A 22992-nucleotide genomic window follows, 5' to 3' on the forward strand; every position below is an offset into this window, starting at 1 on the left:
GATGTAAAAAAACAGTAGAACAGATGAACGAAACTAAAAGCTGGTTGTTGAAACAATTAACAAAAATTGATAAACGCCCTAGCAATACATATCAAAATGAAAAATGACCCAAACAGAGAAAATCGCTAGTGAAAGAGGAGAAACAGCAACCAACATTACAGAAATATAACAATTATAAGAGAATACAATGAAACATTATATGGCCAAAAAAAATGGGCAATCTAGAAAAAATGGACAAATTCCTAAAAACTCAAAAACTACCAAAACTGAAACAGAAGAAATAGAAAATTTGAACAGGCCCATAACCAGCCAAAAAAACTGAATCAGTAATCAAAAATTTCACAGTAAATAACAGTCCTGGGCCAGATGGCTTCCCAGGAGAATTCTACCAGACATTAAAGAAGAGTTAATACTTATTCTTACCAAACTGTTTAAAAAGACAGAAACAGAATGAAAACTTCCAAAGTCATTCTACAAAGCCAGCATTACACTGATTCCCAAACCAGACAAAGACCCCACTAAAAAGGAGAATTACTGACCAATATCCCTCAGAAACCTGGATGCAAAATTTCCAAGAAGATACTAGCAAATCAAATTCAACAGTACATTAAAAGAATTATTTACCATGATGAAGTGGGATTTATTCCTGAGCTGCAGGTCTGGTTCAATATTCACAAATCAATCAATGTGACATACCACATTAATAAAAGAAAGAATAAGGACTATATGACCCTGTCAATAGGTACAGGAAGCGCATTTGACAAAATATAGCATCCATTGTTGATGAAAACCCTCAACAAAGTTGGGACAGATGGAACATACCTAAACATCATAAAGGCAAGATATGAAAGTTTTGAAGCTAATATCATCCTCAGTGGGGAAAAACTGAGAACCTTTCCTCTCCAGCCAGGAACAGGACACGGATGTCCACTCTCACCATTAGTATTTAACACAATAATGGAAGTCTTAGCCTCAGCAATTAGATAACAAAAATAAATAAAAGCCATTCAAATTGGCAAGGAAGAAGTCAAACCTAACATTATTTGTAGATGACATGTTATTCTATCTAGAAAACCCAGGACTCCACCAAAAAATTGTTAGAATGAATACATCAATTCAGCAAATTCACAGGGTATAAAATCAATGTGCAGAAATCTGTTTCATTTCTATACACCAATAATGAAACAGCAGATAAAGAAAAGCAAGGAATCGATCCCATTTGCAAGTGCATCAGAAATAATAAGATACCTAGGAATAAATCTAACTAAAGAGGTAAAAGATCTATACTTTGATAGATAAAAGTATAGTTTCTCAAAATGGGATGAAAGACTTAAATGTAAGACAGGAAACCATCTAAATCCTAGAGGAGAACATAGGCCTGAGGTGGAGCAACTTCCTACTAGACATGTCGCTGAAGACAAGGGAAATGAAAGCAAACATGAACTAATGGGACCTCGTCAAGATACAAAGCTTCTGCACAACAAAGGAAATAATCAATAGAACTAAAAAGCAGCCCACAGAATGGGAGAAGATATTTGCGAAAGACATTATCAGATAAAGGTTAGCATCAAAAATCTATAAAGAATTTATCAAATTCAACACCCAGAAAGCAAATAACCCAGTTAAGAAATGGGCTGAAGACATGAATAGACATTTTTCCAAAGAAGAAATCCACATGGCTAACAGACACATGAAAAGATGCTCAACATCACTGATCATCATCACACCTATCAGAAGGGCTAAAATTAACAATGAAAGAAAGAACAGTTGTTGGCGAGGATGCAGAAAGAGGGGATCCCTTCTGCACTGTTGGTGGGAATGCAAACTGACTCAGCCACTCTGGAAAACAGTATGAGGTTCCTCAAGAAATTACATAAAACTACCCTACTACCCAGGAATTGCACCATTAGACATTTACCCAAAGGGTACCAAAATATAAATTTGAAGGGGTACATGCACCCCGATGTTTGTAGCAGCATCACCAACAATAGGCAAATTACGGAGAGAGCCCGAATTTCCACCAAGTGATGAATGGATAAGGAAGATGTGGTATGGGGGGAAGGGGGGCCTGGGTGGCTTAGTTGGTTAAGCATCCTACTCTTGATTTCAGCTCAGGTCATTATCTCAGGGTGTGCGGCATCAAGCCCTGTGTCGAGCTTTGTACTGAGCATGGAGCCTGCTAGGATTCTCTCTCTCTCCCGCTGTCCCTCCCCAGCTCACAAGCAAGCATAGGTATTCTCTCCCTCTCTCTCTCTCTTAAAATAGGTTAAGTAAACTTTTAAAAAATACTATGCAGTATTCTAAATAACTAGTCATTTAGATCAGCAGTTATGTGTATTGAGAAAACAAACACATCTTAATCACTATAATATTAGTATACTACTAAGACCAATAATTAACTTTCAGGGAACATTTCCTATATTCCAAGTAGGCATATTATAAGCCCATTTAATGCCCATTATAATCAATAAAGTAAGTCCTATTGCAATCCCCCATTTTTATAGATGAGGAAACTAAGGCACAGAGTAGTCACACACATAGCAAATAGTACAGCCAGCAATTAGATTAGGTACATTGTCTATAGAGCCTCTTATCTACTATACTGGACCATACCCCCATAACAACCAAAATTACAGTCAAGCATGATTTTGTACAATGAAAGTCCTACAGGTTTAGAACACATAATTTGACCATATATGTTTATATGTACTCTTTTTAAATTAATAATTTTCAGTTTCAAATCAAATATTAAATTTCTTACTTTATTAGTAACACCAACCCTTCTACAAATAACTTAAAGCATATTTATTCATATCCATAAAATTTTTTGAAACAGTGATATAATATTACCTTGTTCTGGGCCGTTGTTCATCTTCAGATTCACTAACTTCTTCACTAACTCCTGATTCCTGAAAATCAGAATCTTCAGAATCTTCACTGCTCACTTGAAAACAAAATTAAGTTATTAAATACTTTCCAAGAGAAATTCAATTCACTTAATTTGTCAATAACTTCACATTAAAACTTGGACTACTGTGAAAGTATCTATAGTATGTATATTAATGGATATTTTAGTATGTAAACTAAGGATTAGACCAGTTAATTCAAACATAATTTATAAAAACTATTCAAATGTATTCTAACTATGGTTAATAAACTATGGCTCTATACTAAAATATAAGTATTAATTATGAATTTAATAAATAAGAATTTAACTGTCAATAAAATATATTCATTATTACCAAAGGTGAATAAAAAGAATTCTGGTTATTCAAAACAAGCAAAGTGGGCTGGCCAAAAGGAAGTAAGGACAAATACTCTCCTTACTTACTTACAAGGACAAATACTCTCCTTACTTACTTACAAATGGACTCTCTGCCGTTTATGACAACTAGAAATTATGAACAGAATATAAAAAGAAATGACCTAAGCACTCTGAAAAGTAAATGGTAGCAGGTAGATTGGGGACTGAAATTAAAACTTGAATGATCCCTATAAAATTGGGGTTGGGGTAGTGGCTATGGATGTCATAGGGTTTTTTCCTTCTTTCTTTCCTGGTTTCAACAAGAAGGCATGCTGAATTCCAAAACTATGCAGAGGGTGCTAACAGCAAAACTGGGAGAACCCCATTTCTAGCCACAGCACTGAGAAAAAGAAGTTGGGACCTGCATATCATGAGAGTAAATGGAACCCCCGATTTTATTTTTCTCTAAAAATTTTATTTTTCTGTACCAAAATAGCCACTATGACACAGGTATCTAAAACTCCAGCAGAATACACATCTTTCTGGCCAGAGGAAGCCAGGCAGAGAATATACAAAATGAGTCTCAAATCTCTTGTGGTGCCGGAAAGTAAACCAATGCTCAAAGAATGATGGGGGTATATTCAAAGAACACTTGATCCAACTTGAAGGAGCTTCTAGTAGCTAAAGTTGGAACAATGTGAGCAACAAAACTAACAGCTGAATTACAACTAATAGAATATCTATAAATTCATATTAATATAAGTAATGGGATAAATAAGGGAAAGAAAACAGCTCTTCCTTACCATTACTAAATGTATAAGAAAGAAATAGAAAAATCACAAGATAAACAACACAAGAAATTGCTTCAGGAAAGATGAATGCTAAAATTACTGTATAAGAAACAGGATATTTGAATAGTCTCAAAGTTATCTCTCCACAAGATATTAATTAAATATGAATAGGAAAAGATTTTTTTTGCAGTGGAAAAGCCCAGCAGACACCAACGTAACCAAGTAATCAATATTACCAGTTTAAGATATATTGTCATCATATGATCTTGGTGTAGGATACTCTGAGAAGGGTTGAATATCACTTTTGTGGTGTTCTTGTCAAAATGTTTAATAACCTCAATCTAACCATAAGAAAATATTAGACAAAAACATATGGATGGACAGTCTAGAAAATAACTGATCAGGGTGCCTGGGTGGCTCAGTTGGTTGAGTGTCCCAACTTTGGTTCAAGTCATGATCTCACAGCTTGTGAGTTCAAGCCCCACGTCAGGCTCTGTGCTGACAGCTCAGAGTCTGGAGTCTGCTTCAGATTCTGTGTCTCCTTTCCTCTCTCTCTCTCTGTCTCTCTCTCTCTGCCCCTCTCCCACTCACTGTGTCTCTCAAAAATATAACATTAAAAAAAATTTTTTTAATGAAATAACTGATCAATACTTCTTTCAAAAGTGTCAAAGTCATGAAAGAAAAGGAGAAACCATCACAGATTGGAGTAAATTTAGGAGACCTCACAATTAAAAACAATGTGGCATCCTAGATTGGATTCTGGAACAGAAAAGACAGTGGGAAAACTAATGATAATTAAATAATATCTTTAGTTTATTTCAGAGGTCAGAAAATATTTTAGGTAAAAAGTTCAATGGTAAATATTTTCAACTTTGTAGGCTATCTGGTCTTTATTACAACTACTTATCTCTACTCAACTTTGCTACTGTAAATATACAAAAGCAGTAATTGAATAAGTATAACATGGTTCTAAAACACTTTATAAAAATAGGCAGACAATCAGATTTATCCTACAGGTGTAGTTAGCAAACCCCTCAGCCTAATAGTATTCTATCAATGTTAATTTCCTGGATTTGGTTACTATACTATATAGTAAGTTTAAGGTGTTAAATTAGGGAACCTGGGTTGAAGGTATATAGGAACTCTATATCATTTTTGCAACACTTATTTAAACTTTAAATTTTGAGGGGCACCTGGGTGGCTCAGTCGGTTAAGCATCTGACTTCAGCTCAGGTCATGATCTCGTGGGTCATGGGTTCGAGCCCCACGTCGGGCTCTGTGCTGACAGCTAGCTCAGAGCCTGGAGCCTGCTTTGGATTCTGTATCTTCCTCTCTCTCTGACCCTCCTCTGTTCACACAGTCTCTCTCTCTCTCTCTCTCTCTCTCAGAAATAAATAAAAAAAAACATTTAAAAAATTTAAAAAATAAAAAATAAACTTTAAATTTTGAAATAAAAATTTTTTTGAAAGATCTATCCTGATCTGAGATCAGAATCTAAAATCTGATGTATCTAAAAAAAGACATGGGCTAACATAAATATAATAAAGAATTGCTATTGGGGGAAATGGGAATAAGGAGTTATTGATTAAAGAGTTTCAGTTTGGGATGACAAAAGAGTTGTGGAGTGCTGATGGTTGTACAACAATGTGTATACACTGTCACTGAACTGTACACCTAAAAATGGGTAAAATGGTTAAAATTTTATGTTGTATTTTACCACAATAAAAAAAAAACAAAGTAAAAGAACTGCTAAGCAACTAGGAGTTTGGGAGAACACATGTGTCCATCTGTACCCACATATAAATCCTGTGATTAAGTAGAATTCTAAACCTAATTTTTCATCACTTTATTTTGAAAACTTTCAAACCTAACAAAAATTTGAAAGATCTGTTGAATGAACATCTACATCCTTTCTCCTAAATTCATTTGTTAAATTTATCATATTTGCTTGCTTTCTCTCTGTATATATACACACAGGTTTTTTGCACTGAACCATCTAAATGTAAGTGCAGATATCATGACACTTTACCCTTAAGCATAAGGATGCCGTCGCATTATCACACTTTAAAAAAACATCAATTTTATCATCTAATACAATAAAGGCAATAATTAATTTTTTAAATTAACACCAAAATAACTTTTATAATTTTTTCAAATTTAAGTGAAAACTGAAAGTTCACGTTGCCTTCGATTTACTAAGTCTGCTACTCTTTCTTGATTTCTCCCCACTGCCTAACTTAAATTTCCAGACAAGAGAGGTACAAGTCTGTAAAAGCTGAAAAGTTACACAACTTTATTTAAGTTTATTTATTTATTTTGAGAGAGACAGACAGACAGAGAGAAAAGGAGAGAGAGAATCCCAAACGGGCTCCACACTGTCAGCGCAGAGCCAACGCAGGGCTCGAACCCATGAATTGTGTGATCGTGAACCCGAGCTAAAATCAAGAATTAGATGCTTAAGGGGCGCCTGGGTGGCTTAGTCGGTTGAGCGTCCGACTTTCGCTTAGGTCATGATCTCGCAGTTCGTGGGTTCGGGCCCCGCGTCGGGCTCTGTGCTGACTGCCAGCTCAGAGCCTAGAGCCTGCTTCAGTCTGTGACTCCCTCTCTCTCTGACCCTCCCCTGCTCACGCTGTCTCTCTCTCTCCTAGAAATAAATAAAAATATTTAAAAAAAAAAAAAAGAATTAGATGCTTAAGCAACTGTGCCACCCAGGCACCCCTTTGCAACTTTAAATGTGTATCAATCAATATTATCATAATCCATATTAGAAATATAAATATGATAGGATTTGTTTACTCCTTCCTACAAAAACAAATGAAAAAATACTTGGGTAATAAATTACCCACAGAAGAGGACAGTGGAAACAGGTGGCAAAAGACTCAAGTTTGAATAAAACATTTCAAATCTAACTGTGTCCACTAAAGGATTCTAACCTGATCTGAGCCTCAGAAGCAAAATCAGTATTTCCCCTTTTGTTGAAGATGTATAGGAATTCATGTGAAATTATGTAACCTGCTTAAATTGCTCAGTTGCTTTATAAAATCTGAAAGACAAGCTGTAAAAAATTTCTAAAAGTGCATTCACAAAGTGATGTACTATTATTTATTTAACATAAAAATGTCCATGACAGGGGTGCCTAGGTGGCTAAGTAGGTTAAGCGTCTGACTTCGGCTCAGGTCATGATCTCACGGTTTGTGGGTTCGAGCCCCGCATAGGGCTCTGTGCTGACAGCTCAGAGCCTGGAGCCTGTTTCAGATTCTGTGTCTCCCTCTCTCTCTGACCTTTCACTGCTCATGCTGTTTCTATCTCTCCCTCAAAAATAAATAAAACATTAAAAAAAAAAAAGAAAATGTCCATGACATAGTTAGAATGTGTGTGTGTGTGTGTGTGTGTGCGCGCGCGCACGCTCGCACGCGCGGGAGTGGGGGGTTTCATCCCTTTCTCTTTAGTGAATAACTTTTGTTCAACAGCCCTTTAAATGTTCATGATTCCAAGATTCTGATATCAACTATTTAGGCAATATCAACTATTCTGGTAGTATACGTATACCATGACAATTCCAAAAACATGGCAGTCATCCCAGACTTTTCTCTTTCATATCAATTAATAAGATATAACAATTCAGTCTAGAACTCATGTCAATATTCTCTTCAAAAATCACACTTGGTATCAACTATAGCAATATCCTCCAGAGATGCAAATCTAAGCTCTGAGTATCACAGAATAATAGGCAACTAATCTGATCATATTATATTCTTAATTAAAATCTTTCAATGAGGATAATGGGTAATTGTGCTGAGGCTGTGATTCATGAGTACTAATAATGAATGTCCTGTGCCATACATGTTCATCAAGATGTCTACTTATACAGCTTGTATGCTATAAACGGGCAAACTGTATGGTTTGTGAATTATATCTCAAAATGGCTAAGGTAGAAATTACAAATAAAAATAATTTTTAAAATAAAAAAAAACTTCCAATGACTCTCCAGCCTCTAGCGCCTATTGTCCTTCTTAGATACTTCCGAAACTGATTTCCTATTCCTAGTGGCATAGTTAATCTGAGTAAAGTTTTTAAAATTTGCCCGTAAGAAACCAAAAGGTTTCTCTGAACTTCTTGTCAGCTAATTTCTCAATATACATGTGATTATGTAAGAATGCTCTCCCCTAATGCTCAAATAAAGTGGACACACCAAAAAGTTATGCAATGTTTACTCTATAGTCTCATGTACCCATGAATCTACTGTCAAGTATTCCAGTTTGAGAAACCAAAGCTTACAAGCGTCTCCCAACACTTGGTCTCTGTTTTGGCCCAGCATCACTTCCTGTTGATCCTTTCCCTATTCCCTCCTACAGTCCAGCTATATACCATGTTAACTGGTTCCCCTCAACTATGAGTGAACATTTTGCAGAGGCTTCTAAACTTTTTTCTCTTCTTAAATTATAAATCTTCACAACACATCTGCCTGGTCCTCTATTACAACTTGGTCTGCTGAGTGAAACTCATCTTTGTGAAGTCTTCTCTGGGGATAAATATCCCCCAAGAAGCTAAGGAAATGTTCCCTTGTGCCACACTATACAACACCACTGTTGTGTAAGACATCCCTCATGGTGCTATGATTTCATATAATATTAATGTCAGTAATTCTTACTAAACCACTGAGAGCCAAACCTGGCTACATATCAGAATCATATCAGACATGCTTCATAAAATATATGGATAGCCTGGTCTCACAACCACCAATTACGCTGTAACTGGCTTGAGATGGAGTCCTGTCATAGGTATACTTCAAAATCCCCAAAGTAATCCACATGTATAGCCAGGCTGAAAACCACCATATAAGACAATTATTTCCTTACTCATTTTTGTATTCTCAATGTTAATCATGATGTTGGAAACACATAGGCACTCAATGCAGAAGGATTCAGACTTTTAATGTAATGAAAATTTGAGCTGACTATACACAAATTTTGCATATAATAAATCTACCCACATTAACTGAATCTTCTATCTTTCCTTAGGAAAGCATTATTTCTTCCTGCAGTTACAGACAATCCTGTATTTTCTACATAGGCTTTAAGTATATTTTATTTATTGTCATATTTATCATTTTAATTTAAGTTGTGTATGACTACTAAAGATTAAAAATAGCGGTGCCTGGGTGGCTCAGTGGGTTAAGCATCTGACTCTTGATTTCAACTCAGGTCGTTATCTCACGGTTCCTGGGTTCGAGCCCTGTGTCGGGTGTATCTGTGCTGGTGGCACAGAGCATGCTTGGGATTCTCTCTCCCTCCCTCCCTCTCATGCTCTCGCTCTCTCGCTCTCTCTCTCTCAAAATAAATGAATAAACTTTAAAAAACAAAAAAAAGATTAAAAATATATACTTTGCATCATCTCACAATTTTCTGGGTTATCTTTCCACTCTAAATTCTTTATTTCACTCTCATGTAAGAGAATAGTTGTTGCCAGTGTGCTGATAGTCACTTAATACACGTGGTCCAGATATATTTAAATTTCATTACTGTAGGGGCCCTGAGTGGCTCAGTCAGCTAAGTATCTGACTTCAGCTTAGGTCATGATCTCATAGTTCATGGGTTCAAGCCCCGTAACAGGCTCTCTGCTGTCAGCATGGAGCCCACTTTGGATCCTCTCTCTCCCTCTCTCTCTCTTAAAATAAATAAAATTTATCAAAAGCTTTCATTACTGTAATTAGTTTATAAGATCAGTACATTCCTTACATTCATAATTAAAATATCTTACCTTTCCTTCTATTTCTGCCTTTGGCTTCTTTGTGCTCTTTAGGCTTCATCTTTTTTTCTTCTCCAGATTCTCCATCACTCACAGTGAGTTTGTGTCTCAAAAGCCTATGTCTGTATCTTGGCTTCTTAGATTCTTCAGAATCTGAATCTGATTCAGAGTTGACTTGATGTTTTGCTTCTAAATGGAGAATAGAAATCAGTAAAATCTTCAGACTTTTTTCTTTAAGCTATATTATAAAATTGTTTGTTGAAAATTATCATGATTTATGAAAAAGATCAGAGCTGTGCACTTACTTTGATATCACTGGTGATACCAGGCAGCCTTATATATCAGACTTGATCTATTACTCTGATTACATATTAAGTATCACCAATAGACATTCATAGATTTTTTAAAGGTAAAAAATATTTGTTTTAAAAATCATCTGTTTATTGGCAATAACTAACAAAACATGCACAAATATTACCAGATACTCAAAAGGAGTAAAGGTAGTAAAGTTTTAAATACTTTACTAAACTTCAAATGCATGTATTATGAGATTTCATGGACAGATAGTCTTCAAAGACTGAACTGGTGAAACAATCAAATATGACATCTTGTACTTCTCTTTGGAGCTCACCCTCATCTCTTGAGTTTTCTTCATTGTGTTTTCCAGTTCTTTTTTTTCCTTCTTCTGGTTCATCATCTGAAGATCCATCCTCATCAGAGGAAAGATTGGCTTTAATTTCTTCTAAAAGCATCTTCTTGGCAATTCTTGAGTAAAAAGACAGTAAAAAACTATATATTTGGTGGTGAAGTATAACAAATTAAAAAAAAATCTCAGTATCAAAATAGAAATAGATGTGTAAAAAGATTTTATACTGTATATAAAAAACTACTAAAGTCATGTTTTTACCTAAGCTACCAACCAACCAAAACTTTTTAAAAATGCTCTTAGCACTGATTTTTTTCCAATTCTAACTTCTGCAATATATTTAAAAATCTGAAGGACATTTCTGCTATTTAGACCAATTGCAATTTCATGCTGCATACTTTCAACCCTGTATTTGCTCTGCAGCCATCATTCAACAACTTCAATATCAGAGAGGCCCACAATAATAAATCAACTTATCCAGACAAATGGCATTCCAAGACAAAACTCCACGTGAGAGGATTCTTCAGTAAAACATATTCTTAGAATATCAATATGTAATAAACCACTTTCTTATGAGACAGTGCCTGAAACTGATGGATAATATTTTTGGCACCTAAATTTCAATTTACTTCATAAACTCTGTTAATGAAATGAAAGCATATACCATATACTAAGTATTGAAGTAATCAGAAATATCCTTAATAATACTCAAACAAGGGCAGATAAGAGAATGGACAGGAGTGCTATTAATTATACACATGGTAAAGAAACACAAATTACCATAAATGAGTTTTCCCTTCCCACAAAAGAAGATAGTATAGTAGCCTCACTCATACCAAAATTTCTCAAGATGTTCCTCAAAGACCAATTTATTAATGTAAAAATCAACTGCTAAAAGCATGAGAATATACTTCTTTAATACCATCTTATTTAAAATAAAATATATTCCTAATAAATTTCTATGTTTACACTAAAGGAAAACATTTGAAAATATAAGATAAAAGCAATCATACAGCTTTTGTATAAAATGAGGTGTTTTGCACCAGGGTGTCTTTTTGATGTAAAGTCATAAATCACACTAACAAAGGAGTACCTTATAGAAAGATTCAAAAGGAGTGGCATAATTCTCAGTTTTCCATGAACTAACTCTTATGAGAAACATCCAGTCTGCCGAGATTAGCTCTCTAGCTCATCAAAAACTTGCAGCTGGAATTATGGAACTTTTATTATTTTTGGGTCTGAAACTCTTCTTAATATTTCTTAACATAGACTCGCATTTCAAGTAAGAATTCATACAACAGTAAGAGATGTTAATACCTTGGTAATTTTATTTGAAAGGTACACTGTTCATTACTATTTTTTATTCAAAGATGTATCACAAAGGCACCAAACAAAACAGACTGAAGCAAAACAGGTAATCACTTCATAAATACTTATTATCTATCTTTTGGTGCTTTCTTCCCTAAACATATAGATCGGAAATAGACAACACAGAGAGTTACCAAGTGCTAAAGGAAACCACAGATGAGTTTGCTTTTTTGAGGGATTCTGATCTGATTTGTGTTTCAATGAAGTGAAGATTAGATCACTCTAATTTATATCCTACTGGAGTTGAGCTATAAAGTTTGCTCTTACACTTCCAGATCAGTGGTTTTGCGGACTTAGATTGTACACAGTAAACATTTAAAAATGGGGAATAATCAAGGGTTGCCAACTTTTCATTTTTCCAAGAATAAAAATTTAAAGCAAAGTATCATTTATTTTCATCATGTTATAAAGGCTATTTCAACACACCCTCCACAAATTAGGAAGCAGTTTTAGAATGAAGAGAGTTCTTTAAATTCAATAAAAGTGTCTGTCTAGAAAAACTCTCAAATACAAAACTACATTTGTTATATCCCATGGACAAGGAAAATCTTTCTTAACCAATTTCAATAAAACCACTGTTTTGCAATGAGTAAAAGTGTGTGTATACATATATTAAGTGTTGAATAATAGATTACAAATAAAATAACACAGTTCACTTAGTTACAAGACGTTATATCACCATGAGGATAATACAATAACAACCAACAAAAGTACAAGTACTAATTTAGTTACACTAAAGGTTACTTCAATCACTAGGTTTCAGTTTGTATTACAAGTTCAAAAAAAAGTCTAAAATTTTATATTATCTGTAAAAACTTGGTTGTTAATTATAAGAAACCATAAATTTTCTTTTCTTTCAAATCTAGACTCCTAAGAATACATCTACTAAATGGAAGGTCAAAATATGTAAACCTACCTAATTTATACTCAAGTTCTAGACTGTCATGAAAAAACTGAGAAATATGATACACATAAGATAGTAAAATACAATTCTATATCAACTATGAAATCACATAATAAATCATGGAAAATTAAATGAGATCCATACACTGAAAAATTACATGATTTTTCAATGAACCTTCATTAAGAACATAATATATAGAACAATCACAATCACTTTAAAAGCAGAAAAATATTACAAAATTCATAGAATGGTTATTTTTCTCCAAACTGAAAGTTACATACAGAGTGATGGAGATTTCCTTAGCTTTACCTCCCTAAAATAGTTTAGATTTACCCTCTAACACCTTTTTGACCAACAAAAAACCTAATGGATAGCCATGTATACTAAAGCGCTAATAACAGTTATATCATTTTCCTGACTGATGGCTCAAGTCCAATATGTCAAAGACTCACTACATCATAAATCTGGCCTATCACGTAACCTACACTTCAAAGTTAGAACTTTATTTGAAGGACCTAAGGGTTGAGGCTGACCTTCAACCTGAGTAGTCAGCAAACATGTTGAGGTGAGATGTGTCCCATCTACAAAGCCTGCTGTGAGATGCTTTAAGGGAAACTCCACTACCTTAACTCTTGAGTCACGGGCCACAGAGACTTCAAGGACATCATCACTTGAGAACCAGCTGAGGCTGGCAAACATCATTTTGGAGGCCTTGGCTGGACCCGTGCTGGTATGCATGTGATAGATGTATAGTCATGATCCCTAGTTGATTTCTGTTTGCTCTGAAGTTTCCTTTCTTGAAGCTTTCCAGGAGGTTTCTGAGAAAATCATCCAGGAAACAAGGCACTGCCCCCCTGGGATCTCAATGCTCAATATTACATCTTGGGGCAGGTGTAGCATTCAAAGCAGTCACGACTCTATGAGAAGCATTAGAGGCACAGGCTGTGCCACTCTGTGGCAGAAAATCTGGGCAGATCTGGAAATAATGGAGCCATTCCTCCACTTTCCTGAAAGGGAGGGAAGGGAGAGGAGGAGAAAGCAAAACAATATGGGAGGAAGGGTAAAAACTCACAAACAAAAAATGATTGAACTGGTGTATGAGAAAATAATAGAACCCCGTAAGTCAAACAAGCTAAGTCTTCTAAATCACATAATACCAAGATAATGTCTTATTACCCCTTACACCTTCATCTACTACAAGAAATCAAAAATAAAATAAGGAGTAAGCCTAACAATGCAAAGATGAACAAACAAGTAAAGAGAGAGATAGAGAGAGAGAGCTCCAAGAAAAGCTTTTAGTTATTCTGATCTGATCTAGAAAAGAAATGCATAATATTTCTTGTTTAAGTGCTCAAACAGGGAATGAAGTAAACTTCCACTTTCTGGTAGGTAAATCACGAATTCAAAACATTAAATTTCTAAAATAGGAGCAATCGAGAGAGGGATCTCTTGTACCATGGAGGTTTTAGACAAACAGCTATTACAAAAGCAACACAAAATGTTAGAGCTAGAAAAGGGACCTTAGACTCCAATTCTGTCACTTTACAGAGGAGGACACACGCTTAGAAAGGGAAAAAGATGAAGCCATATAAACAAAGCTAGTTAGTGGCAAAGCCAGAAGGAGCACCTAAAATCCTGAATCCCAATATTCTCTAACTTTAGTATGCCAGTGCTATCTACATTCTCTACTCATTCACTACTGGTATGCTTATTAGTACTTTGTGAATACACTATAGTCACATTCTTAAAGGTATCTGTATTTCACTGATTTCCAAATATGCTTTTTGAAATGAAAGAATTCAAGCTTCGATTTTTAAAGATTAAATAAAAAAGATTTCTAAACCTCTTCAGTCCAGTATGCTCCATTTCTTTTTTTTTTTAATTTTTTAATGTTTTATTTATTTTTGAGAGAGAGAGATAGAGACAGTGTGAGCAGGGGAGGGTCAGAGAGAGACGGAGATGCGGAATCCGAAGCAGGCTCCAGGCCCTTAGCTAGCTGTCAGCAAAGAGCCCGATGACGCAGGGCCCGAACCCACAAACTGCAAGATCATGACCTGAGCCAAAGCCAGACGCTCAACCAGCTGAGCCACCCAGGAGCCCCCAGTATGCTCCATTTCTGAAATGCACTTGACAGGCCATCTCAGACATATCCCTTATAATCTACTGTTTTATCTTTTAAGAGGTTCTGAAAACAGGTTTGAAGAAAAGTGCTAAATAAAAAATGTGATTTTAGAAGGCCAAAAATGTATGGTGTATCCATACACGAAGATGACAAAATTTAAAAAAAACTTTACATTGTGCACAATATCACAAACAGAATTCTGAGGAAGATTATCGGTTTTAATGTATACCCTTTAGAGATGCAAAACAAGTATCTAAGTATATATAGTGCTAAACTATCATACCATATTTAAAATGTTGATACATAAAACAATTCAAATGACTATAGCCAAAAAATGTTGAAAACTTTTTGTAATAAGGTGGTGACACAAATTCTTCTAATAAAGTGTGAGGCATTAACAAATGTTATATACTTCAGGGTTAAGAATAAAAACTAAAATATTTTATAGAATTACTATGGAACTCCTCATTTTCAAAATCTGTATCAGTATTTTTTAACTTTTTAGTTCAAAATTAGTACCTTGATATGAACCGTTCTATAAAATATGACTAAAGCATAATGATCTGTGCCCCCAAATGGTGGAATTTATGAGATAATGATGATGTCACTAAATAATCAAAAAGCTAAAGAGTTTGAAACACTTTTTAGCCATATGTCTACCATGTTTGCAGCTAATGAAAAACAGCACTTTTTCTTTTTAGGGAGAGTACCAGGAAAATTAGGATCAAATAACTTTTTTAAAAAAATCTTACAAACAGAAAAATAAAAGCTGTATGAAATTAAGAACGCACATTTTATTAACAATTTATGATATAAAGTTTGCTATAATGCTTGAATAAACTCAAATTACAAAATATAAGTTCCCTGATTGTATGCAAAATCTAAGGCAGTTTTGGAGGAAATTTTAACAAGAAAAATTTTATTAATATTGACAAAAATATAGAAAATTTGTTAATATTAAAAAACTGGCTTAATATTTTCTTATACTTGCAAGGTAAAAACAGAATTTATTCATCTCAATTTTATTTTGCTAACACTAGAAAATACAGACTCTTTTTTTTTGGGAAGGTCTATTTTCCATTCTCTAAAAGTCCCAATATCATCAAAGAACAGAGAGCAGGAAAGAAAGGAAGGCTAAATATAGTGTTTAAATCTTAAGCAGAGAGATCACTACTAATGACCGTATTTCTTTCCTTGCTGAAAATTTTAGCATTTAAAAAAGAGATCTTAGGGCAACTGCAACCAGTTTAGTTACCTACAAGTGGATCCTGACTACTGACTAGACACCTACACACACTTAAATGTCTTACAATACTTACCTGCACTATAAAAATAAATTTTAAAAGAGTTACCTTAAAACTGCCAGGTATTTAAAACCCTTACTCAAATATAAAAGTAAGTGAAATGTTTCATTTAAAATGCTATCTTTGGGGGCACCTGGGTGGCTTAGTCGGTTAAGCGTCCGACTTTCGCTTAGGTCATGATCTCGCAGTTCGTGGGTTCGGGCCCCGCGTCGGGCTCTGTGCTGACTGCCAGCTCAGAGCCTGGAGCTTGTTTCAATCTGTGACTCCCTCTCTCTCTGACCCTCCCCTGCTCACGCTGTCTCTCTCTCTCTCTCTCTCTCCTAGAAATAAAATAAAAATATTAAAGAAAATTAAATGCTATCTTTGTTTTTTAACATGATAAAGGATAACCAAAGCAAGTTTGATAACCAAACAGGACCACCATGAAAAAAAAAATTTCACAGAGAAAAACTTCTTCCAGATTTAGCAAATTCATATAAAGAATAAAGACACATGTAGAAGATAAACATTCTGAAAAGTGCTTAAAATGGAAACCAAATGAAGTCTTTTGTTGAAGGAACTTGAGTTATACTCAACCTATTAAACATTGCTGAAAATGTAAACAGGTAAACAATCATTAAATATCTTCATTAGCATGAACAACATCCAGGAGCAATTAATTACTTCTGGGAATATGCTGAAATAATAGTACAGAACCCTCATCAACAGAATATCCACACCAAGCTAGTAGGGAGAAAACAATCATTTGTGTATTTTCCAGTTGAAAAGCAAAGTATTACCAAATAACAAAATAATTGGAAAATTTTACAGCTATAGTGTAGTCCTACTATAATTAAGCAGAACTTTATTAACAATGGGCAATTCCTTTAAGCAACCTCCATGTCAAATTTTGCTTCTGTGTAATAAGTATTTAGCCCCACTGAGAAAGAAATTATGAGAAAGCCTATGGAATATTATTAGACTCAATTAAGCATTCTTCAGTTATAAGGTAAATATATGTATGTGTGTGCCAGGGAAGGGTATCCATATAAAAATCTTAGTTTTTAGTCAAAATTGGAATAAAGAAAGAATGCTTATTTAGAAAACAATCTCCAAATAAAGGATATGTTGAAAATAATTCTTTTTTTTTTTTTTAAGAGATTGGAGTCTTTACTGATGGTTTAGTATGCAACCTCTAAAGACAAGCCTAGTTTAATGATCCTCAACTCTAACACTGTTAAACTAACATCCTATCTCTGAGGCTAATTCACAGTGCACATATACAAATATAGAACATTAGAAAATGTTTGGTCAAACTATCCCTTTTAAGGAATCATAACACATTTTCATTGTCAGCTAACTATAGAAATGCAACCATAATTAAATTACATGAGTAAATGTTGTTTAAATGAAAGAACAGATTTAAAACACAACAGGTATTTGAAAGGTAACATTAACATAATGGCATATTCAAATAACTGACTTTTAAAGTTACAGTTATAATTTAAATAACCTAACAAATTTTGTATTCTCCCTTCCAAAAAGGTCTAAGCTATAAAATTCTAAGTAAATTCTCAATTATACAAAATTAAAAATATAATGTTAGTCTATTTTTCTAAAAAAGTTCAACCAAAAGAAGTTAAACTGTCAATCAACTTATAATATTTTGTCATTGTTTATTAAATAAATGTAATATAACAGAAGTTAATTTACAAGTTAGACAACTCTATCTCACAGTAGCATGCATTTACTTTCAAATATGAGTGATGCTGCATAACAGTATGCTAAAATAACAAATTTACATATCACACCCAATAAAATATTCAGTACATGGCAAAATGTTTTAAATGACTTCAAAAGCTATCATAGCTTTAAAATAGAAAAGACACAGATAATAGTGAAATCTACTTTCACATAAATATATATACGTATATATACTCATGTAAGTATATATATATATATGTTTAAGGAATTATAAAGTATTTACTTCCTCAATTTCAGAAATATCAAAACTTCGTTGGCTATAACTACCCTCCATATCTTGATTTTAACAAAGACTTTAAACTTTCATGAAACATACATTTCATTAAATGTATTAAAATTAAAATTAAATGCTTGAACAAGAAAAAGTTTTACAGAAATTTATTGCATCCAAATAGTTAAGCCATGGCATTAATACACTATTTACCTCTCCATAAATGTCAACACTGAAAATGTATTAACAACATTGCTAAAACATCAAAGCATATGAAATGTATACACAACTGTGTACAAATTTACACAAAATTACAACATGCTGTGTACTAAAATACATCCTACTCAAAAATTGAAATTGGTAAAAATAATTCCAAGAACTAATCATGATCTGCAAACATTTTAAAAATTTACCTAGGGCATATTCAATTATGTATTCAAATACATCATCTGTGCTAAAATAATTCCAGATGGTATTTGTATCCCCATCATAGATATTAGATACCTCTTTGGTATGTTCAATATGAAACAAGTTATTAATGGTGTTTTTTATAAAGGCACATTGAAGTAAGAAAAACATGTCCAAGGTAAAATTCAATTCTTCTCAAAAGTACTCAATAGGGCTGTATTTTTTAATCACAAATACAAGATGGAATTAAATATACCTTCCAATAAAATACTTGCCGTTTACAGAGAGATAGAATCAAATTTAGATGAAAATTTCATCGAAAGATGAAAATATTTATATTTTGACAAGTTCTAACACAAATATAAAATTATCATACCTTAATGACACTCTCATTTGGTGGCTAAATAAGAGAGTAAGGTTCACCAGTCATACTTAAATTAGAATATAGCATGTTTTAAAGATTATTAGCCTTTCAGTAATATTTGAGTCCTCGTGGTTTACAGGAAAACAAATTAGTGGTCTAAATAAACAGAGAGGAACTAAAAGACAATTTTTAAATGCTTCCATAATCTCACTATGATCATGTACTATAAAACTTGCTGATGAATAACATGTAGGACTTTACATTTCTATTCTCGACCCCACCCCATCTAATAATTGAGTATATATAAATATTTAATTTTTAAAAAGTAGGTAAGCATCAACTGAGTCATTGTGTCCATGATTAATCTCTCTTCGAAAGTATAAAATAAAATTGTTCATTTACCTTAAGAAAAACATTCTCCTCTTAGGAGAATGCTGATCTTAGAAACAGAAAACCCTATCAGCAACAAGATATAGAAAACAGAGCTAGAATAACAGCTGGCCCCACAGCATTTACTAACTCAAAGTTAATTTCTTAAAAAACTAATTACACAAAAATTACATGTATATTTTCAGGTTTTCTTAATATTATGCCTTACTATTAGAAATAAATGGATGGTTAATATAGTGTTCTTTAGTAAAACCCTCAAGCCTATCATTGATATTTGGTGCTAGAATTAATCAGAGAAAATTTCATCCAACCCTTTCATTTTAGAAATCAGAAAATTTTGGCAGAGTAGTTAAGTCACTTGCACACCATCAGACAAACCATTGTTAGAAGTTAGAACTAGAAATCAGATATTCTTATCACCATGATTCCAAAATTCCACCTACTATACCACACCAACTTGCTGAAGATGAGTGTGAAATATACTATACTACAGGAAGGGTTTAAATGATAGTTAAAAAATTAGGGTTATATTCTTTAATACATTTATTTTCATTATTATTCTTCACTATTAAGATATGGGTATGTCTTTGTATTTTTTCTTCTCCCACCATCCCTTAGGTTAAGTGAATATGTACAGGCTATACTGTTTACTTTTAAACCAGCTTCTAAGTTTTATTAAAGTTACTACTATCATGCTATCACTTTTATTTGAAAAATAGTTAAAATTCAAATCAGTCTGGACACTTTGTAAATTGATACTTATTTTGAAAGCAATTTCTTAATCTTACATATCTGAGCAATCTCCTTTTTTGCACTTTGGTCTTAATAAATAGGACCACCATATTAGATGGGAATTAAAAACAATAATCAAATATTGAGGAGAGAAAGGTCTGTTGTCACCAATTTATTGAAATATGATTTACTTTCATCAATAAAATAATCTGCTGAAATTAAAATATTCTCAAAGAATTATCACAGTTTACATGGGAACATAAAATTGACAGTGTCGTATTTATAACACACCCTATGCTAGGTGTGTTAATATTTGTATTTACTTTCTCTTAAGGTTTCTGAGTTTTAGCCCATTTTCTGGCCTTTCTTTCAAACTTGCAGGAAGACTGTGAACGAGTCTTTCTAAGGCAGGCACTCCTGGTTTTTACAACCGGCTTGCGGTTCCGTTGATGCTGTTTGTGCCCACGCCTAGGGTGTGTTATAATCTTTTTAAAGTCCTTACAGATGAAATCATACCTATTCTCAGGATCATTGTCGTCATCATCATCATCCACTGTGACAGGCACTGATTTAGATAAGGCTTCATCTCCTTGAGGGGAAAAAAGTGTACTTAAAATTAGCTTTGAATTATCTATATAAATAAAACCATGTAAAATAAAACTGAAAACAAAAAAAACTTTAAAACAACTAGTGGGTTCTAAACTGAACTCTGGATCCAAAATATGAGTAAAAAAAATTTATAGAAAAAAATGCAATGGGGAATTTATGAAGTGACAGCAGTAAAACAATAGTTGGATCTTAGAGATTTCAAAGTTCCTTCCCAGAATACAACAGTTTTAAAGCTAATCCCTAGTAACAAGTCTTGATTTACTTATTTAATTATTACTATACCATAACTTTCTTGCTGAAATAAGCTTTGTAGTGACTCATCTTAAATTTAAAGTTAACAGATGTCTAATTCATCCTGTTTCACAGAACAGCAAAACTGCTATTAATATTTTGGTGGTACTCAGTAATTTTAAAATATAGTACTTGAATCTGTATTGTACTCATGAGTAGAATTACCAAGAGATATATTCAAGTACAGTAAAACTGATTTCCTTATAAAAAGCTACACTGCTATCCTTTGACTAAAATTCTAAAGTGGCTGGGGCACCTGAGTGGTTCAATGGGTTGAGTGTTCCATTCCTGATTTTGGCTCTGGTCATGATCTCACAGTTCCTGAGACCAAGCCCTGCATCAGGCTCTATGCTGAATGTAGCCTGCTTAAGATTCTCTCTCTCCCTCCCTCTCTGCCCCTCCCCTGCTTGTGCTCCCTCTGAAAATAAACTTTATAAAGCTTTTTAATCTAAAGAGGTTAACATGAAGGAGTGCCTGGGTGGTTCAGCTGGTTAAGCATCCCACTCTTGATTTCAGCTCAGGTCATGATTACATGGTTGGGAGATACAGCCCCACCTTGGGCTCTACACAGAGCATGGAGCCTGCTTGGGATCCTCCTCTCCCTCCCTCCTCTCCCTCCCTCCCTCTCTCCCTCCCTCTCTCCCTTTTTCTCTCCCCCCTACCTTGCCCCTCTCCACTCATGCACACAGTCTCTAAATAAACATTAAAAAAATGTAAAATAAAGAGGTTACAATTTGTGCATTTCATTGTATATAAATTTCACCTCAAAAACAAACTTCTATCTTAACCTCTAATTAATACTATTTATGGTGAAGTAATTAGGGAGAAGTATGCTGATGATTAGCATTTACTTTGAAATGCATCAAGGATTTCAAGAGCATTCATTACATTGAGTGAAAAAAGTCACTCTCTAAAGGTTACACACCTCATGATTCTACCTCAAAATAAGAAAATTAGAGATGAAAGTGGAATTAACAGTTGCCAGGGGTTAAGAATAGGATTAAGCAAGGCGATGTGCATAAGGGGTAGTACAAGGGAACCTTGCGGCAATGAACAGTTCAGTATCTTGGTTGTCATAGTCGTTATACAAAGCTATACAAGTGATACAACTGCAAAGAACTATACTTACCCCCCCCACACACACAAATCAGTGCATGCAAAACTGGTGAAACCACAATAAATCTTCAGTTTCCTGGTTTTGACATTGTACTAGAGTTAAATAAGATGTCACCACTGGGGGAAACTGAATGGAGGGTATCATTCAAGACCACCCTGTACATTTTTTTTTGCAATCTCCTGTGAATTTATAATTAATTCAAAATGAACAGCTAAAACGACAAAAAAACTAGGTACATTGATGGATCAATAGAAGGATATATAAATAGATATGTGATAATGCAAACACAGTACAATGTTAATGACAGAAACTTTTCTGTATATTTAAAATTGCTTCATAATAAAATATAGGGACAAAATGTTAGAGAAAAAAATCCATAAAGAACACAGACAACTATAGGTTCGGGATAGAAATAATGCTAAATATAGAAAGGCAAAAATAAATCTTAGAATATCCTAGCAAACTCACAATAAATACCTCAAAGAAACCAATCTTCAAATGAAATATTACTAGTAATATTATTGTTGTTCCTCCACTGCACCTTTCAAAATTTGACATATCCTTCAAAGTTGAGTTCAAATGTTACCTGTTCTTCTAAGTCTTCCTCTAACATTTAGATTAAATGGTCCAATTACTACTTATCACACAGCCCCATTTTAATTTTATATGTTTCTTGTGGTATTTTTTAAAATAATGATTTTTCTATGTCTGTGTTATTCATTGGACTGCAATCTCCTATGACCATGTTCTTCATTTTGGTTGCTCAAGCCCGTACCATTCTCAAGCCCCAATTTTTCTAGTAAGCTATTATACCTCATTATAGGATACCCAAATATGGCTGAATAAACTGGAAACATCTAAATATATGGAAGAAAGGGAAGCATTTTAAGAGTTCAAAAATATTGTTCCTTTAATTAAGTTGGACATATTAGGAAAATATACCATGCTTATATACGCATATGAACAAATTATAAAGGAATGTCATTCATCATTGGCTCAC

The 22992-nt window shown here is 33.8% G+C and overlaps 1 protein-coding gene across 5 annotated transcripts in view; it reads right to left on the minus strand.

Annotated features, from left to right (window-relative positions):
- The window catches only part of ATRX (ATRX chromatin remodeler), a 326901-nt gene that overhangs the window by 189524 nt on the left and 114385 nt on the right, over nucleotides 1–22992 (minus strand). For all 5 annotated transcript variants that reach the window (XM_039222723.1, XM_039222722.1, XM_039222721.1 and 2 more), the window contains 4 exons: nucleotides 20492–20564; nucleotides 10415–10548; nucleotides 9796–9972; nucleotides 2851–2944 (listed from right to left, as the gene is read on the minus strand). In XM_039222723.1, coding sequence (XP_039078654.1) covers nucleotides 2851–2944; nucleotides 9796–9972; nucleotides 10415–10548; nucleotides 20492–20564 — 478 coding nt within the window. The remainder of the gene's footprint in view (nucleotides 1–2850; nucleotides 2945–9795; nucleotides 9973–10414; nucleotides 10549–20491; nucleotides 20565–22992) is intronic.

The sequence above is a fragment of the Hyaena hyaena genome, unplaced genomic scaffold, assembly GCF_003009895.1.
Source record: "Hyaena hyaena isolate Hyena2069 unplaced genomic scaffold, ASM300989v1 scaffold_1181, whole genome shotgun sequence".
Taxonomy (NCBI): domain Eukaryota; kingdom Metazoa; phylum Chordata; class Mammalia; order Carnivora; family Hyaenidae; genus Hyaena; species Hyaena hyaena.